Source organism: Falco cherrug, chromosome 19, assembly GCF_023634085.1.
Source record: "Falco cherrug isolate bFalChe1 chromosome 19, bFalChe1.pri, whole genome shotgun sequence".
In the NCBI taxonomy this organism is placed as follows: domain Eukaryota; kingdom Metazoa; phylum Chordata; class Aves; order Falconiformes; family Falconidae; genus Falco; species Falco cherrug.
The window spans coordinates 5,737,290-5,754,765 of record NC_073715.1 but is presented as its reverse complement, the minus strand read 5'-3'; the positions used below and the strand labels follow the sequence as shown (position 1 = coordinate 5,754,765).

Here is a 17,476-nt window from a genome sequence, read left to right as displayed (position 1 = left end):
AAGGGTAAAAGCCAGGGCAGCAGCAGAGGAGGAATGTGCAGTATGGAGCATTTTGGCATAGCCTCTCTCTAACAGGAAGGGATTGCTAGAGGCAGCTCAGTGACGCACTTGCCCTGGCATTCCCAGAGAGATTGAAGATACAGGTTTCTATCAGCAGGAAGGATCACTTTTTAAATAAGAGCAAAAGGCCTCTTATCTCCACCTGGAGCTTTACAGTTAGAAATTAGCCAGCTAATCCTCAAACAGGGGAACGTGAGCAAGGGGAAGATGGAAAGTTACCTGAGCACTCAGAGGCATCCAGTGCCCTCACTGACATCCCTGTTTGGGAGAGCAAAACTGGAAAATGGCCGGAACAAGAGGCAACATTGGTGTTTGCTACAAAGCAGTGCCCGTTCTGAGCAAGAGGCATTCACCCTGGCCTCAGTCTCTGGGTAGTAACCACTTAGGACTCTTAATCTCAAGCAACCAAGACAATTTTGTGAAGACATCAGATCTCATGATGGGTCACAGGATCTCAGCCAGCCATTTCCCACATCAGGATGCGTCTGGCTTTGCATGGGCTCTGAAACAGCCTCTTTCATCGCCTCTGCCAACAATCCTTACATGGGATCACAGCTCTCCCAGGTGAAGAGCCACATGTCAGAGAGAACTGTCATACACATCCCCCTTGGGTGGGTAGGGGAGCCCACAGCCAGTGGTCCTGCCATCCCACTCTGGGAAGGAAAGCAAGTACATCCTCAGCCCCACAGCCAGATGCAAAGGATACAGAAAAATTCTTCCTGCAGGGGCGTTCGGGATGTCCTCAAAGAGGCTGCACATCCTGAACAACAAGTTCCCTTGTGCCTGGAGGATTGCTGATTGCTGGGACATCCAGACTACGTGATCCCACACTCTGCATTTCTAAAAGCAGGCACTATCAGGAATATATCTCTGCAGAGGCCACAAGGCTCCAAATGAATGCAGGAGAGAAATGGGGGCATGCAAGGATTTCCCTAGCCTTTTTCCTTTGTTTAGCTAGTTTTCCTGCCAGGATCCTAGCAAAATTCCCTACTCTCTCTCCTTAATGTTATTTTCCCTTTGCAGAGCTGTTCTCAGCACTTCAACATCCCATGATGTGCAGGACTCAGACAGGCAACTCTGACAGCCTCTGGGGAAAAGAAGATCTTGGTCTCATGCCTCCCAGTCTCTGGTCTGGTTTGATCTTAGTAGGAGCAGAGGGAGCAGAAGAGACATAACACTTAAGCCCTGCTTTGCTTTCTGGGTCACAAAGGCCTAACAGCATATATACAAGCTGCATAAGGAACCCAGGGGCTTTGCTCAGCTGATTGAATGGAGCCTGCTAGTGGGCCAGAAAGGGTGGGTTGGTTTGTGTTTGTTTTTTGTAACCCTCTTTTCCTCTTCTTATAACTTTTTTTTTTTAAAAACACATTTGCATCTTGCCAGCAAAGAGAAGATACTCTTGCTGCACTCATTCCTGGCTGGAGCCAAAGAACTGGAGGAAAAAGGAGAAGATGTAGATGATGTCCAGATAAATATTGAGGGCTCCAAAGATGTATTCCTCTGGGTTCAATGAGTACCGACGATTCCCCATCAGCATCTGGGTATCAAGTGCCAGGAACTGTGAGGAAAGATGAGGAAACCCAATGACAGTCACATGGAGATTTGGCACAGCAAGGCAAGAAGTGCTTTAATGGCAGGAGTTCTCCCAACTGCTTCACTGTGCCCAGAACAAAAATGCAGCCACTTTTTATGGGCTGTAACTGCAATTTAATCGTTCAGAACAATGCATGTTGTTTCCCCTTCCTTCATTTCATTCTTGATAGTCAAACCCTGAGCCTGTTACTCAAATCCTGCTTCCTTCATGCTCCACCTATCCCAAATGTGCCCCAGGATCAGCTCTGGAGCAGTTCTCCCTGTTCCTCCTCAGCCAGTCCCTACGACTTATTATTCCAAGACTTCCCCCTGCTCAGAAACACCTGCCAGGTAACAAGGTGACCTGGACCCAACATGACATTGCAGCAGCAGCACTACCAGAACAACAAAGAGCAATAAACCCCAGATCCTGGGCAGCACCAAGGTCTGCAGAGCTGCCAGTGGAGGTAGCCAGACCCAGAGGGGAGCTTACGCCTTTCTGAAGCAGACACAACTGTGTGCAGGGCAGATTTTACCAGTGAACCCTTACAGTGGTAACAAACACAGGCTGCAAGGCAGGCTGGCGGCCCAGCTGCAAGAAAACCTGCACCTTGTTGCATGACTTCAAGCCCAGTATCTTCTCCCACCTCACCTTTACTCTCCCTGTTAACCCAGCCTGCAACAGACACCTTGGCACGGAGCTCTTCAGGGCTGCCAGGGCATCTTCGCCATCGCCTGGGGTCAGCTGGCAGCTCTGCCCTCCCCAGTCATAAATAACTGCTGAACTCCCCAGACGCTACCAGCCTGAGCTGAGGTTCTGACTGAAGTTTATGGGGTAATTATAAGATGTTTAGCCTACTTGTATTTCACAGAACAGTCTTTAATCATGAATCACAGAAGAAATACCCGAGCTCACTTGAAATGACTTTTATAGCTAATAAATGAAATTGCTCAACTGTTCTTATTCACAACATGCCCAATGGGCACCGCCTTGAACCCCAAGGCAGCCCTCCTCCTGACCCCCACCTCAAGGTAATGCCAAACATCTTCCCAGACAACTCCCACAGCTGAACGGCAAGCACATCGCTGCCGGGACGTGCTCCGGGAAGAGGCTTGCAGGAGAGACTGCCGGGGAGCCGTCGCAGGAAGGAATCAAGACTTTTCAGCTCCCCTCGAAGGAGCTGCACAGTCTCAAGGCTTCGCCTACCTGCAATGAACCTTCCTAATGCCCCTTAATCCCAAACCACGGCCTGGGTCTTCCTGTACCTCTGTTGCTGTTAGTCAGACTCACACCCAACCCTTGGCTCACTTCGACTCAGCTGACCCCAACCCAACTTTGCTCACTTCTGCAGCCGCAGTGCATCCCCAGGCTCCTGCTGAGCCCTGCAGCCCAGCTCCTGCTGCTGTGTTGAAGCTTTTCCCACTCCAGAGATGCCTTTTTGCCCTTTGCCTACAATGCTTTCTGCTGTTCACACCTAGTATTGCACATACAGCACAGGTTTGCTAATCACACCATGCTCTGCACCAGCACCGTCACGTACACCAACACCTTCTTGGGACAAGGCTGAGGTCACTGCAATAATTGCTATTCATGAGCCACTGGAGGATGTAGAGCTCTCTGCAATCCTGCACCTCACACTCCTCCCTTCCCCAGGCACCTTCAAGACTAAAAGCATTTGCTCCTTGCTTATTTTTCCTGCCAGCACACTCCCAGGCCCCATGACCAGCACCCACTTACCATAGTAAAGATAATGGCACCAAGCAGAGCATAGATCGCGTGGAGCCAAGGGACCTAAAGGAAACAAATCCACCAGTCAGTGCCTGGGAGAAAACTGGTTAATTGGGATTTGACACAGAAGAGGGCTTAGCTCTCATGTGGAAGATAGGACACAAGTTAGGGAAAGTGCTCTAACAGCCCAGGATGGACTTGCACCACTTCCACCTCCAACAGTTTCTATTGCGGACCTTTTCACAGCAAGGAACAGGTCCCTGTGCCTCAGTTTCCCTTCTTACTGTGGCGTTTATGTCCAGTTGGTTCACAAGCATCCAGAACAGGTACTTGGGCTTCCAAATAGCCTACTCCACCACAGCTGCTGTCTCTGTGGAAAAGTCTTGGCACTATCCAGATGGAAACACATTTTGCAGCAGCCCTAGCAGGTGTTTATTTACCCAGACAAGGCTGATCCCACTGGAAGAAACACCAAATGCTTCCAAGAGCCAGAGCCAGCTTTAATTAACAAGCATCACTTAATGTGTTCATCTGCTGGAGTCGCAGCAGGAAATTCACTGGAATTAGGACCAAACCTCAAGCCCTGCTTGCCGTGGCACAGCAGCACACTGCGGCAATGGAGAAGTTGCCTGTATTCCAGGAGAAGGTGCCCACGTGGACAGCTGACTGAACCCAGAAATCACAGCCTGCCTCCCCAGATAGACAAGCTCATTAGAAGGGTGCCTCGAGCTATGCTTATCTTGACAAGCTGCAAGATAAAGAGTAGTTGTCTCAACAGTTTAGTGTCAGTGGCTTGGCACTGCAAGCTGCTTTACCCTCACGTCTGCATAGGGGAGAGGTGGATCTCAAGTCAAGGCAACCAAAATCCAAGCTCCCGTTTTGGAAACACCAGCCTGTGTATTTGTCCATCATCAGACCAACCCCAGGGCTAGCGGGAGTGTCTCCTGCAGGTCTGTAGGGCTGAGGTCCCCAGAGAAGCCAGCTGAGATGGGAAGAGCCTGGAGGCCACTTAAAGGCTGCTGTGACCAAAGCTGGGTGTCTCGGTCTTCAGCACAAGCAAGAGTTCAGGGTGATTAATGGTGGCTGCACAGCCCCACACACCTTCCCTCTTTCATCAGCATCTTCCAGGGTCTGTCAGGCTCTTGCCTGAATGATGAGTCGCCTAATGAAACACTCTTGGATGGAGACCAGACACTCCGTACTGCCACACCAAACCCTCTATCAGGTGTGGTCACAGGCTGCTCCAAGAGTTCGGCTGGGCAGAGCCAGCAGCAGCTGTGACCAGTGAGACCAGAGGAAGGGTACGGAACCATGCAAGAGGGGCTGGCAGCAGCTGGAGGAGCGATAAGGTGGCCACTTGTCATCAGGACTTGTCCCTGTGGTCTGAATCACCCTCCAGAGGTGCTTATTTATGAGAAATTTGAGCCTTAAGATGTAAACACTCCAGGACGGTGCCTGGTGTTAGTGTCGATACGGCCAGGTCTGGCCACACAGGCATCCCACTGCACATATCCAGAGTTCAAAAGTCCTGCCCTGAATTTGGGGCAGAAGCCCTGAATTTGGGGCAGGAGCCCACTTGAACGTGCTCACCACCCTGGTTTTACTGGAGTGGAAGCTGAGGCACAAACGGATGACGTGACCTGGCATGGAGTCATTACGCAGGTCTGGGAACAGAAGCAAACTTCCTCAAGCCCCAGGCCAGCACTGTCCTACAACCTGATATCTGGTTGTTCAGCCACCAGGCAACAGCCACCTGGTCTCACCTTTTCTTTCTGTTGGTGTTTCTACTCATTTTCAGAGAGCAGGCTGGGACCTCTCGAGCCCAGCCCTGGAGTTTGCTCACATCAGGCTGATCAGCTCCCAGCCTTGCACCAGGACTGGTGGCACTGGGTGAGGAAGGAGGTCCAGCAGGTCGGTACTCACGTATTGGTAGGGCAGTATCACAGCCAGGATGATGCCACCAAAGAAGAGCACCATGAGCATCACGAAGAGGACGCCCTGGTAGGAGGTGAAGTCAAACTGCGGAGGTAAAAACCATCATGTTACATGTGCACAGGTGCCGAAACAAGAGGCAGTGAGGAGAGCCAAGCCTCCTGGTGTCCACGGGAAGGGACTCCCCAGCTGTACCCCCATCTTGCTGTCACATGGCAGTCACTTCATCTGCATCCCAGGTCCTATAGACACATCTATACAGCACAGAGCCAAACGCTTGCCACATCCCCTTTGTTGCCATGGGCAAAACCTCAGCACCCATTGCATGCCTGAAATCCAAAAGCCCATCATACACGTTTGTGCAGTGCCCTTCTGTACCCCACAGCTTAATCCTCCAAAAAAAAAAAAAAACCAGGTTACCCCCCCCACATTAGCAACTTCCAACCCCATCTATACCCCTGACGGATCCCTCACCCCAGCATCTGTCCTAATCTTCCCATAACCTTGGCTTCACATCCCAACACTCCTCAAATTGCTCCTGTGGGCAGAGCCCTACAGACCTGCCCCTTCTTCACACCCCATCCCCAGCACAGCCTGACCCTGTTCCCAGGAGGTGCTTCTCCCGGAGGGACTGATCAGCACAGGCTCACCTTGCTCTGGAAGCTGAAGATGGTGACAGACAGACACACCAGGGCTGTGATCCCCAGGCACAGGAGGACTGACTTGGTATTGTAGTAACTGCAAAATTAACAGCAAAAGCACTTTTCAGTGTTTTCCACAGGGAAAAGTAGAAGGAGGGATTAAGATGGGCAGAAGCTTAGCAGAGGTGTACAAGGAAAGCAAGAGTCCAATTATCAGTGTGTGTCATGTCGTGTCCCGTCCCCCCTCCCTTAATGTAAAAAGGGAAAGGTGGAAAACACTAAAAGGAAAAAAAGCTACAAACTAGATGGGTTTTCCTCCTGCTTTAAATAGAAGAGGGTAGGCAGGAGGGCATTTCTAAGCTGCTCATGAGTTCCTCCCAAGAGGCAAAGATGGGGACTTACTATAAAAATCTATCTGCCCATGGACAGATGGAGGAGGAGGAGGATTCAAACTGGGAAGTAATAAAAATAGGCTTATAAATGTCATTGCAGCACAATGAGAAATCAGAAAGCTGCAGCCACTGTTATGCTACTGATGTGCTTGTAGCAGGGGTCTGGGTCTTGGAAAATGGCAGGGAAGGAGGGATGTGAACAGGCAGAGAGACTGCAGGCTTAGATTATGATTTTTTTGTGTGTCTGACTGCTGGTTTTGATTGCATCACCAGGCTCAGCCCTAAGAAAAGCCAGTCCCCACTCTTCAGTTTGATTTGAAAGTGATATCACTGGTATTTTCCCCGAGTTGCTGAAACCGCTACTTTCTTTGTCTCCAGCACGCATCCATCAACACCCACTGGCTCATCTGCCTCATCACCAGGGACCCACGTGAACCAGGGCTGATCTTGTGAGCAGATTGTAACAGTAAAAAAAAAAACACCAAGCAAAAGGGAGCAATCTATGGACTACAAAAAAGCTGAAACTACTGGAAAAAAATCCTTGTGTCACTCCAGCCCCATCTGCTGAAGTGCTGCTTAGTGGAAAAGGCGAGACCACAGGGTATGGCGACTGCCTTGTCCCTGGCTCCCTAGTGCTTTCCTATAGGAGAAGCAGGGAAGATTTTTGCAGGAAGAAAAAGGACATGGGAGCAGAAGACACCCAGAGACCATATGCTCAGCCTACCTGGAGAGCATCCCAGTGAGATAAGCCATGGAGAGTGTCTGGGAGGGAAAGAAACCCACATTATTTCTGCATTCATGTCCCAGGGAGAGATACGCAGACAATAAAACATTTCAATTACAGTGATAAGGGCAGTGAAACCTCTTAAACAGATGCTCAAGAGAAACAATTTTTGCATAGTTTCTAATCCCCCAGCTCCCACCACTGACCAGCCTCTGCAGGCTTTTTTTTTTTTCCCTAATTGTTTTTAAACAGAGGCTCCCTTCTTTCCTGCTTATCACATTCTAGTTCAATTACAGCTCCTCGGTCCAAGTGCAGAGCAATTAGAGGATGAAATTCTTGCTTTCTGTGTGAACCCAGACCAGACACGTCTCCTGCTTGGAGCCGTTGCAAACCCCATGCTGGCTGCAGGGGTAAGGCAGACACTGTCCAGATGTGCTACTTACAAAGATGCTCAGCAGGATCAGATTCCATGGGAAATACCTCCTGCAAGTAAAGAAACAAGGGCTGGTCAGCCCCATGCTGCAAAGGGCAGAGGCAGGCAGCAGCACTGCACAACAGGTTGCATAAGATGCGCCATTAATTAATGGCCTATGCAGCAAATGGCAGGGGTGGTGCAAGGGGACAGTCATTCTGTTGGGAATGAGAGCACATCTAGAGTGCTCCTAGACCAGGAGGGTGAATATCCCCACAGCATTCCAGCAGAGCAGCCAGCAGTGCCCTGCTCCGCTGACAGCGAACCCGAGCAGCCTCTGCAGTATTTAATAATGAAAACTTGGGGCCGTGCAATTTTTGCTACCACATAGCTTCTCTCCAGTTGCACTTTGACTCCAGCTTTTAATGCTGCATTGCAGCAACCCGCAACTGCATCAGGCCTGAAAATACAGCTGCCACCGCAGTCCCTACATCACTGTGTCAGCACGACCCTGTCCCATCTCCAGAACGTTGCTGGTCATGTGTGAAAAAGAGGAAAACAGTTTGCAGGGCTGTTACAAATCCAAAAAGAAAATATTTTACCTGGGTCCAGAGCAACAGGCAAGAATCAAGTAGGTCACAAAGAAAACAGCACTGCAAGAAGAGAAAAAGAGCAGTTTAGGGAAGAAAACACAAGCACGGTGTGTTGATGCAGGAGAGTCTCCAGCTGACAAGTTTCAGTGCTCTGCTGCGCTGTTTAAAATGCCAGCACCGTGCCAGAAGTTGAGGCTGGCTGGGAAGCAACGCAGTGCCTACCTCTCACCGAAGTAGTTTTCTGCCCACTTTGCATATGCCAGTCCCCAAGAAACCTGAAGGATGGGGTTAGAGCACAGCAAGGGTCCAGGACAGACAGAGCACCCAAATGTCTTTGCTGTTGGCACCTCATCGTGCAGGAATTGCTCATGCAGAGGTGGCCAGACTTTGCCCCTGGCTTGGTGGGATCAGGGCATCCTGCTGGGATTTCAGCAACACTTAAAGCAAGGTTCACAGGGCTGGTAGTGGGACTTGCCTAAGGCCAGGTGGAAGGTCTGTGTCGGAGAAGGGAACTGGTCCCATGTTACCGCACAAGCGCTTGAGGAAGAGCTCAGGAGCAGAAGGATCCCCTAAGCTGGGTGAAGCTTGCAGACCCAAGCCTAATATGCTGTTGCACAAGCCATCCCCAGGTCACAAGAGTTATTTATCTGACATGACTTGACCCTTCAGCAAAGCAAAACAAAGAATCCAACAGCTGAGGGATGGTCTCCCTCTCTCCAGCCGTCACGCAGCCCAGGTGTTTTTCCACATGCTGGATGGGTTGTGGCACAGTGGGAACCTGCTTACCCGCTTCACCCAGAGCCTGGGGGGGGGGCAGGGGGGAAAACAGCTTCCAAGCATGCCGATGGCTGCACGATAGCCAGTCACCTTGGGTCTAATAAATGAACGTGACGGCAAAACCCACGGGCCATGATAAATGCACCAGAGATAAAGCTGAGCATTGCTCTCCCACAGGGAAACCAGGAACGCTGGAGTGGACACGGCTGAATAGATGGAAAAAAAGCACACAGGGAGCGGAGAGCGCCGCTGCAGTTGTTCCATCTCCTTTGCATCCCTTGTTGCACACCTGCTCTTGTTTTATTCCCTCTGAGCCATCACCCCAGCAGCAGGAAAACACCCTACGGCACCCCCTTTTATTTTACAGCAGTGTATCTAAAGTTGGGGTCTCTGCGTATGAAGGAGATCCAGACCCAGACCAGGGCAAGCAACTGGGGACACTGGGATGGAGGGAAGGGTTGGCTGGCTGGGAGGCGAAACTTAAGTCCCTCAAGTACAGACCCTGCCCCCAGCCAGGCCAAGACTTGTTTGCTCCTACTGGGAGGTAGTAAGAAATCAATACTAACCGACCAGCGAGCTGCAAGAGACGAACCCAAAAGTCAGAGCATAGACCTGAGCAGAGCTTGGTCTCATCTCCCTACAAAGCAGCGCTGCTTCTCCAGTCCACCAACCGGCCAAGGAGGAGCACGTTATCTTCCCTTGAGGTCAAAGGGGCACACCAATGCCAGTTCCCTTCCATTGCTGCTATTTTGGGTCTTTTTTTTTTTCTAAGTTATATAAGCTGGTGTCTCATCTCCGGACCTGGACATATTTCATGGTTTGGGTGTGAACTAATTAAAGCCGAGTTCACAGAGCCTTGTTCACAGACAATTACATCGCACACTCTGCCTGCTTAATTAGCAGCACTAACACAACAGGCATCCAGGAAACCAGCACAACTGCAAATATACCAACGCACTGAAGCGCAGCCCACGCTACCTCCCAGCTGACCTTTTGGACCAGGCTTGGCTAATGAACGGCATCCAGATTCTGGGCACCGAGAGCAGCTCTGCGATGCAGACCCAGGCATGACAGCCCCACTCAGACACAGCCAGAAGCATCCTAATACCCCCCGTCGTACCCCCACTCCCTGCACCCTTCTTCACATCCATTGCATATCAAGGCATGAGATGTAAACCCAAGCAACCCCCTTGCTTTGAAGGGGACAAGCCCAAAATTAAGGCTCTAAGGTACCCTAGGCACCCTTTCAGGTCTCACCTCTGTGTTCCTGCACTGGAAGCCCCCCAGTTTCACCTGGTTTGCTCTGCAAGCAATACTCATGTACTTACTTTGACCCCGGTTTGTAGGGCCCTTTTTTGGGGAGTATTTGGAGATACCCAGCATCTCCCATGTCTTATACTCATTTAGTTTTTTTATCTTTCTATCAGAGTTATCCATGAATTTTCCCGGCTTCCCCTGCACACATATTGGAGCAATTCTTCACATGCAAGATGCAGAAGTGTTTGGAAGGTGTCTCCACGTCACTGCAGCCGCATCCAGAGCCGTTTGGAGCATACATGGCCATAGGAGAAGAAAGAGATACTCACTAGGAAGCCCAATACCAGGCAGAGTGCGTCTGAATGTACCCCTTGACCGGCTCACTGCAAGACAGGAAACAAATGCTGAGCAGAAAGCATAAAAAAGCTAATCACTTCACAGGCTGCTGCTAAATTAAACCTGGGAACACACACAGGGTGATGTGGCACAGGGTATGTGAAAGAACAAACAACAAAACAAAACCAAAAACCCAACAGAAAAACCACAGCTGAAACTACCTGGCAAAGTGACCAGCTGGAAAGAAATTCAACCTGTCAAGTCAGAAAGACAGCCCTGCTGTTATCCATTACACAGCCAGGCTTGCCTGGGGAACGGTCACTGCTTTCTCTGAGAAGTGACTAAGGAACCAAAAATCCTCAGGCTGACAGTGATTCATTATTTATTTTGGAGGCAACAAATGAGCCCCACGTGCCCCAAATGCTCAGTCATCTAAACCACAGAGCCACCACTCGAGTGTGGGGTATCTGCTTCTGCAAGGTAACCCAGCCCCTGAAGCCGAGGTAGGCTGGGATCTGCTGGCCGTGATAACTCCCGAAGGAAAAATGGAGCAGTCAATGCTCAGGGGCAAGCAGCCCAGGCCTCCTGGCTGGGGATGGCACCAGAAGGGACGATGCACTGTCCAGAAGAGACACAGGAAAGGCAGATCAGGTACTGGAGGACCTCTCAGGGCTCCTTCAGGTTTGTTTTTCTATTGGAGCACATGGGTGGGGAAAAAAAAAAAAAATCAAGTACCTACATAGCAGACAACACCCCCAAGTAACAGGTAATTCGGGAGCAGGTCATATATAGGACAAAGCAAGCATTACTGCTACACAAGAGACCTACCAGAAGGTGAAGAAGGCCACAATAACAACAGTGACCAAGAGCTGGACCATCAGGATGGCATAAACCTGCAAGGAGAGGCAGCCCATGGGCAACCCGCAGGCTCTCTGCTTCCCCCCCAGCCTGGGGAGGGAGCAAAGCCATCCCAGCCAGGTCCCTCCAAGAGCTCAGGGCTGTCCCCTGCCTTCACAGGGGAAAGCTGAGCCTGGAGACTCTTGCCCCTTACCTTCCTGATGAACACTCTGCGCACATTCCTGTCATCCCAGCTGAAGGTCGTGAGCATCTCTGTGTCCCCTGGGTACCCGCCACCGCCATAGCTTGGGCTCGTGCCTGAAGCAGAAGCCAGACAGATCAGCTCCTGTCACCCAGTTCCCTCCCCAGCTGCAATAACCTGACCCCAGCACTGACTGCAGCTCAGGATGCCCAGGTTTCAAGGTTTTATTGTTGCACTGCAAAACAGAAGCTTGCTGGCATGCACTTTGCTGCCTTCCCACTGCTGCATCTTATTAGGACCATCTCCAGGAACAGAGGGGGAAACCACTTCTGCAAACTCCAGCACAGCAAGGACACCAGGGTTTATTCCTGTCCACGGTGCCACTGTACCTTTAATGGCAATTAGAGGGCTCGTATCATATCCTTGCTCACCTTTCACTGAATATTAAAGCATCCCACCCCTCCCGAGGAGCAGTGACTCAGCGCCTCAGTCATTCCCATCAGGAGCTCGGGTGCGGGAGGATTCCCTGGCTGCTCTGTGATTGCCTGAGCTGAGGCTGTGTCTGCATCACATCTGATGTCAACCGTGTGCCCTGTCCTCCTTGAGAAGCTCCTTGCAGCCAGCTTTTCTGTAACACCCCGAATCTGATTTCCATGCGGGGAGTCAACAGTTTGCAGCAAATCTAAACGAGGGGGAAGACAACCCCAAAGAACCCCAATGCTGCTGCTGCTGCTGAGGGTACCCACCCCCCACCCCCAAATAATCGCAACACACAACCCAGCTCTGCTTTGCTGGAGGCTCTGTAGTACAGGCGGCTGCTGCTGGAATTTCCCTGCAGAGGGGCGAGCTGGACCATAAAGCATCGGTTTGCTCTGCAGCCTTGCGGGGGGGGGAAATGTCAGGAAAACCTCTGCCTGCTGGGGAGGGGGCTGTGCCGTTCAGCCAGGGATGAAGGTAGCCGTGAGGATACGCAGGGCAGCAGGCTGCAAGGAGAAATCCAAAGCAGCAGGTTCTCCCTAAAATTAGCTGCACAAATTAGACACAAGATTCAGCCTGCTCCATCTCCTGGAACCTCATGCTCAAGAAAAAATACAACAAATACTGAAACCTCAGCTGTCTCAGCCCATCATTCCCCTACGCTATTTGCTTCTCTTGCAGATACCCCTTCCCTGTTACTAACAGTTTCCCTGCCGGAGTTTCCTATAGAATGAAGGCTTGTGCAATTACACCAGCTATACATTCACGTCCCTGCCCGTTTGAGAGGTGCCTCCCCTCCTTCTCCAAGCTTTTTAGCTCAGTGATACTCAGATCCTTCAGGCTGATGGAGGAAAGACCCTCTCAAACTCAGAGGACCAACTGCAGGCACCAGGAAAGCCAAGTTCAAGGTCCTGGATTTTGCCAGGTTTACCGGTCAAAGGTTGTTTGCTGTGACTGCAGAAGCCTCATCCTAAAGATGACCCTTAGCAGGAAATAAATCCCTTGTGCTCTTCTTGTGCCCAACAAATCTCTTGTGCCTTCCTCTATGCTCCAGTGGAGATGAAATTCCTACAGCGGGTTGTCTCTGCATTTCTGTGAGATCTGTCATCACCCCCACCTGGCGGGGAGCCCCCGAGGCCCATATCCCCAGGACACTTCAATGCCTCCTGCGTCAAAGCAATCAGGGCATCTAACTTTGCACTTAAATGCCTCAGAGGAAGGAGGTTTCCTCCTCCTGACCAGTGTCGCCAGCACCCAGCATCTCCCACCCATGGCCACGTCTGAGGCAAGACAGTGTGTCCCAAGTTCGTTATTAAAGAAAGCAACCTAAAGCACGTGCTGCTTTTCTCCAGCTACTTCCAGGCTCATAGAAGCTGCTAGACACAGCCCCATGGCATGTGCCCCCTCCCCCCCAGACCCTGGCATAGGAGCCACAGCTTGCAGCATGGCTGAGGGCGGGGGAAGGGGAGAAGGACACAAAACCAGAGGAAAACAGCAGAGAGGATCAGGGCGCAGGCACAGCTGCAGAGAGGAAGCCCTGCCAGGCTTGTCAGGGAGGGGACAAGAGATGACACATCACCTAAACAAGTCCTCCAGGATACCCAAAACACCGGCTTCCTAACCCATGTGGGCTTTACCCATCCTAATTCATCATGACAGTAGAAAGGCCCAGATGGTCGTTGTAGCAAGCTGGGAGGTTATTTATCCCCTCTGTTTCTGGCCCCTGAAGGCAAACAAGAATGGAAAAAGTCTGTGGGACCATGGGAGTGCACAGGCACACATGGCTCAGAGGGGTTTAGCTGGCTCTTTCCCCTTCCCTAAACATCTTCATCCTGCAGCTGCGACCATCCCCGCTGGATGATACAGGCAAAGCGCAGCAGAGGGACTGAGCAGGAGCGAGGACTCAGGAGTCATTAAATCCAGTCCCTCCAGCACTCCCTCCTGTTCGAGCCGTGCTGACTGAGCAGTTGGCCACCCCAGCAGACTTGCTTGCTGGCCGCTGCATCCATCGCAGCTATTCCCCTGCACCGGGCACAGTCGAGCCTTTGTCTGCTCGCCACGACCAAGCGGATGCTGTATGCGGCACCCGGGGAAGAAACGCTGTTTGTTGGCCGAGGAGCCAGCACACAGAGCAACGCTGGAACATTCAGCCCTCGAGCCCAGCCGTGTTCCAGCCTCCAGCGGCTCAGAACACCAGCTTGCAGCAGCCGGAGATCACTGATGCTGCGACATGATTTTGCCAGTTCAGCGGCTTCTTTGAAAGCCGGGGCTGAGCAGGAGCTGGAAGGGGGGTGCTGCCTGCAGAGCCGTGAGCGCCGCACCAGGGCTCTCCCCAGCCCTGCGAGGTGGCATTGCCCAGCGCAGCAAGCTGGGAGAGGGGATTTTTCCCATCCTGGTACTGGGAAGGGGAGCAGGGACAGAGCATTGCAGTTTAGTTCCCCCTCTGGAAGGCAGTGGGATCTAGTGTTTGGGTGGAATGGCTTTCCCTCACAGATATAGACTCACAGAGTCATGGAAGGGTGTGGGTTGGAAGGGACCTTAAAGACCACCCAGTTCCAACCCCCTGCCAGGGGGACCCCCCCCCACCAGCCCAGGGTGCTCCCAGCCCCGTCCAACCTGGCCTTGGACCCTTCCAGGGCTGGGGCACCCACAGCTCCCCAGTGCCAGCGCCTCGCCGCCCCCACAGTAAAGAATTTCTTCCCAACAGCTGCTCTACATCTCCCCTCTTGCAGTTTAAAGCCACCCCCCTTGCCCTGTCACCCCCTACCCCTGTAAGAAGCCCCTCCCCAGCTTTCTTGCCAGCCCCTTCAGGCACTGGCAGGTGCTGTAAGGTCTCCCTGGAGCTTTCTCTTCTCCAGCCTTCACGACCCCAGCTCCCCCAGGCTGTCCCTATAGGGGAGGCACCTATGTGGCCCAGAGCCACAGCTCTGGGATGAGGTCTATCACAGACCAAACTGGGCACCACCTCCCTGGCTCCCCCCTCCTCTACAAGCCCATAGGGTGAATCTCTGCACCCCTCTACCCCCTCAGCAAGGGGCTCACCCTGGGTACCACCATGGAAGAACTTACTGGGGTCAACGTAAGCCCAGCTGGGGTGGAGTGGGACCGATGGGGGAGGAGGATAAACACCAGACTTCATCCCTTCTCCTGCTGTTGCCTCCTCATAGGTCGGAGGAGCTGGTGGAGCTGTGGCATTGTCCTTCTTCTCCCCCTGCCCCTCAGAGTTGGGGGGCTTGTTGTTCACAGAGAGCTGCACAGAAAGGGGGTGGGGTGGGGGTGTAAGAGAGCAATTAGACTGTAAAAACAGCACAGAAACTGCCCTGCAATGGGAACTCAGGGGGACACAGACAGGGGCCTGGGGGTGCATCTGTTGGAGGAAGGGATCGGGAACTGAACAGACACCCAGCAACTCCTGCGGGCTGGCAATGGACTCATCCCTGCACTCCCAGGAAGGAGCATCCTCTGATGCAGTTGAGGGAAGAGATGGGAGAACACCTGACACGTTAAAGGGGATGAAAAGTTACAGGCAGCCATGTCTGAGGGGAGACACAGCCTCGTCCAGGGTCCTCCACGGTGTCTCAGGCACATATACAACACTGGAAAGAATCCAATTCTCTGCTTTTCAGCCTACTTCTTTCTAAATTTCCCCTTTAAAAAAATAAAGTTTTCACTTACTGGGCAGAAAATCATGAACACCTTCATTTCCACTTACACCCACATTTGGGGGAGTTTCTCCTAGCCCCCAGGAAGTGCTCTAGTTTGGCCCTTCAACATTTTCTTCCAGCTTGTTCCTGTCTGCCCATCTAGAGGCTCAGCCTTGTTCCTTTCCAGAATCTGAAGGTGCACGTAAAGGACTTGGGATCCCAGGACTTCAGACTATGAAATCCCACCGAAGAGCCAGCCTCGGGCCACCCGAGAACTTGCTTCTCCTTGGGAACTTGATCCACTTCACCTTCTAGATCTTTGTCATCCTGGGATAAGCTATGAGCCTGACACCCTGCCCTTGCTGCCAAAACGTGCCAGCTCAGTGTCAGGGACAGCATCCCATGGATCACAGTGACGTGGGACTGGAGCCACAAGAAGTCCAAAATGAATGTAACAGACTAATTAGCACTGCAACAGACAGCATGGTCCCTGTAAGTATGTCTTAAATTTAAGGTGTAACAGGCCCTTGGAAATAAAGCCAGGGTACCAGCACGGGATGTGCACCACGAGCTGCATCAAGATAACTGTGTCACCTCCCCTGCCAGCCATAGGGACTGTCCTCACCCCGTCCTTCCTTACATAGCCCTTGGGCACAGGGTGGCTGATATCATGCAAGACCCCCAGAGATAACCAAGGAGATACAAGAGGGATGGTGCTGCCTGCATCCAGGCAGCCTCCATCATCGTTGCCATGGCAATGGTGCACTGTGCTGGCAAAGGATGCATAAACCCCCCTCTCCCTTGCCTCAGAGCATTGCAGAACCCCCAGACTCCAGAGCTCCCTGGACCAGGAAGGAGGTGCTCAGGGCAGGTGACAAGTGCTGACTGCTGGGAGCACGGATGGGAAAGCACAAACACCCCATCAAGCTCCCTGACATCCAGGATGGGTGGAGGAAATGGCCACAGGTCCAACAGCTGCACATCCAGCACCAGAAAAAACAGCCCCCAACCCCATAACAGCGCATCCCTCCATCCCCTTCCTCTGCCAAAACCAGCCCCATCGCAGGGGCCAATGTGCTGTGCACAGGTACCCAGCTCCCCCCTCCACGGCGACTTTTATTCCTTAAATCCTCCCCTTCAACCCACTTCCCCACTCCAAACATGCAACAATTATGCAAGCAGGACAACTCATCACCCCAGCACCGGCCTCCCACCTACCTTCCCCTGGGTCATGGCTCCTCACTAATGATGCTGCTGGACCCCGCGAGCAGCAGCAGGAGGGAAGAGGCTGCAGCTGAGCACCAGCCTCCCGGCCAGGTCCTTTCTGCCTCCTTCTCCTGGGATGTGTCAGGGCTGGCTGCAACCGCTGCAGCCTCCCCAGCCTGCGCTGATGCCTTCACCTTCTAGCAACATCCACGGAGCAACGGGCGCTGGAGGGAGGACCGTACCATTCCCAGCCTGCAGCACAGGGGGAAGCTGGGAAAGAAACAGCTAAAACGGAGGCTAGCAGCCACCACAGCGATGGGGACGATGCCTGGATACAGCACTGGGTAGGCGGCAGCAGGGCCCCACACCAGGGGTTCAAAGCAGCCAGCTCAGAGATGCTGAACTCAGGGCTGGGATGGCAAAGGCAAGGGAGAGGCAAAGGATGCTTCGCTGCAGCATCTCTCTGCTGCTGCATGTCGGAGCCAAGCCTGGACCAGGGAGCGTCAGCTCCCACAGGCCCTGCTGCAGCCAGGCACAGCAGGGAGGGCTGCCACGGGGGGCTGTGGGCTCTGCTGGGGCAGAGACAAGGCCTGAGCCAAGCTCTGTTACGGGAGAGCAGGAGGGAGGAATTGCACGCAGCCCTGGCTCCTTCCTGACCCTTTCGGGCTTTGCACGGAGCAGGGAT

General features: G+C 52.5%; 1 protein-coding gene across 1 annotated transcript; it reads right to left on the bottom strand.

Moving 5' to 3' along the window:
- Positions 1-998: 998 nt before the first annotated feature.
- On the bottom strand, positions 999-17,180 carry FAIM2 (Fas apoptotic inhibitory molecule 2). Its single transcript, XM_005443280.3, has 12 exons — positions 16,804-17,180; positions 15,011-15,191; positions 11,477-11,580; positions 11,254-11,318; positions 10,419-10,472; positions 8,065-8,115; positions 7,494-7,533; positions 7,051-7,088; positions 5,944-6,031; positions 5,285-5,380; positions 3,371-3,424; positions 999-1,618 (listed from the first exon to the last, which is right to left on the bottom strand). Exons 1-12 carry the CDS (start codon positions 16,816-16,818, stop codon positions 1,469-1,471), a joined length of 936 nt encoding a protein of 311 aa, XP_005443337.1. The 5' UTR covers positions 16,819-17,180; the 3' UTR covers positions 999-1,468.
- Between the last annotated feature and the right edge of the window lie 296 nt (positions 17,181-17,476).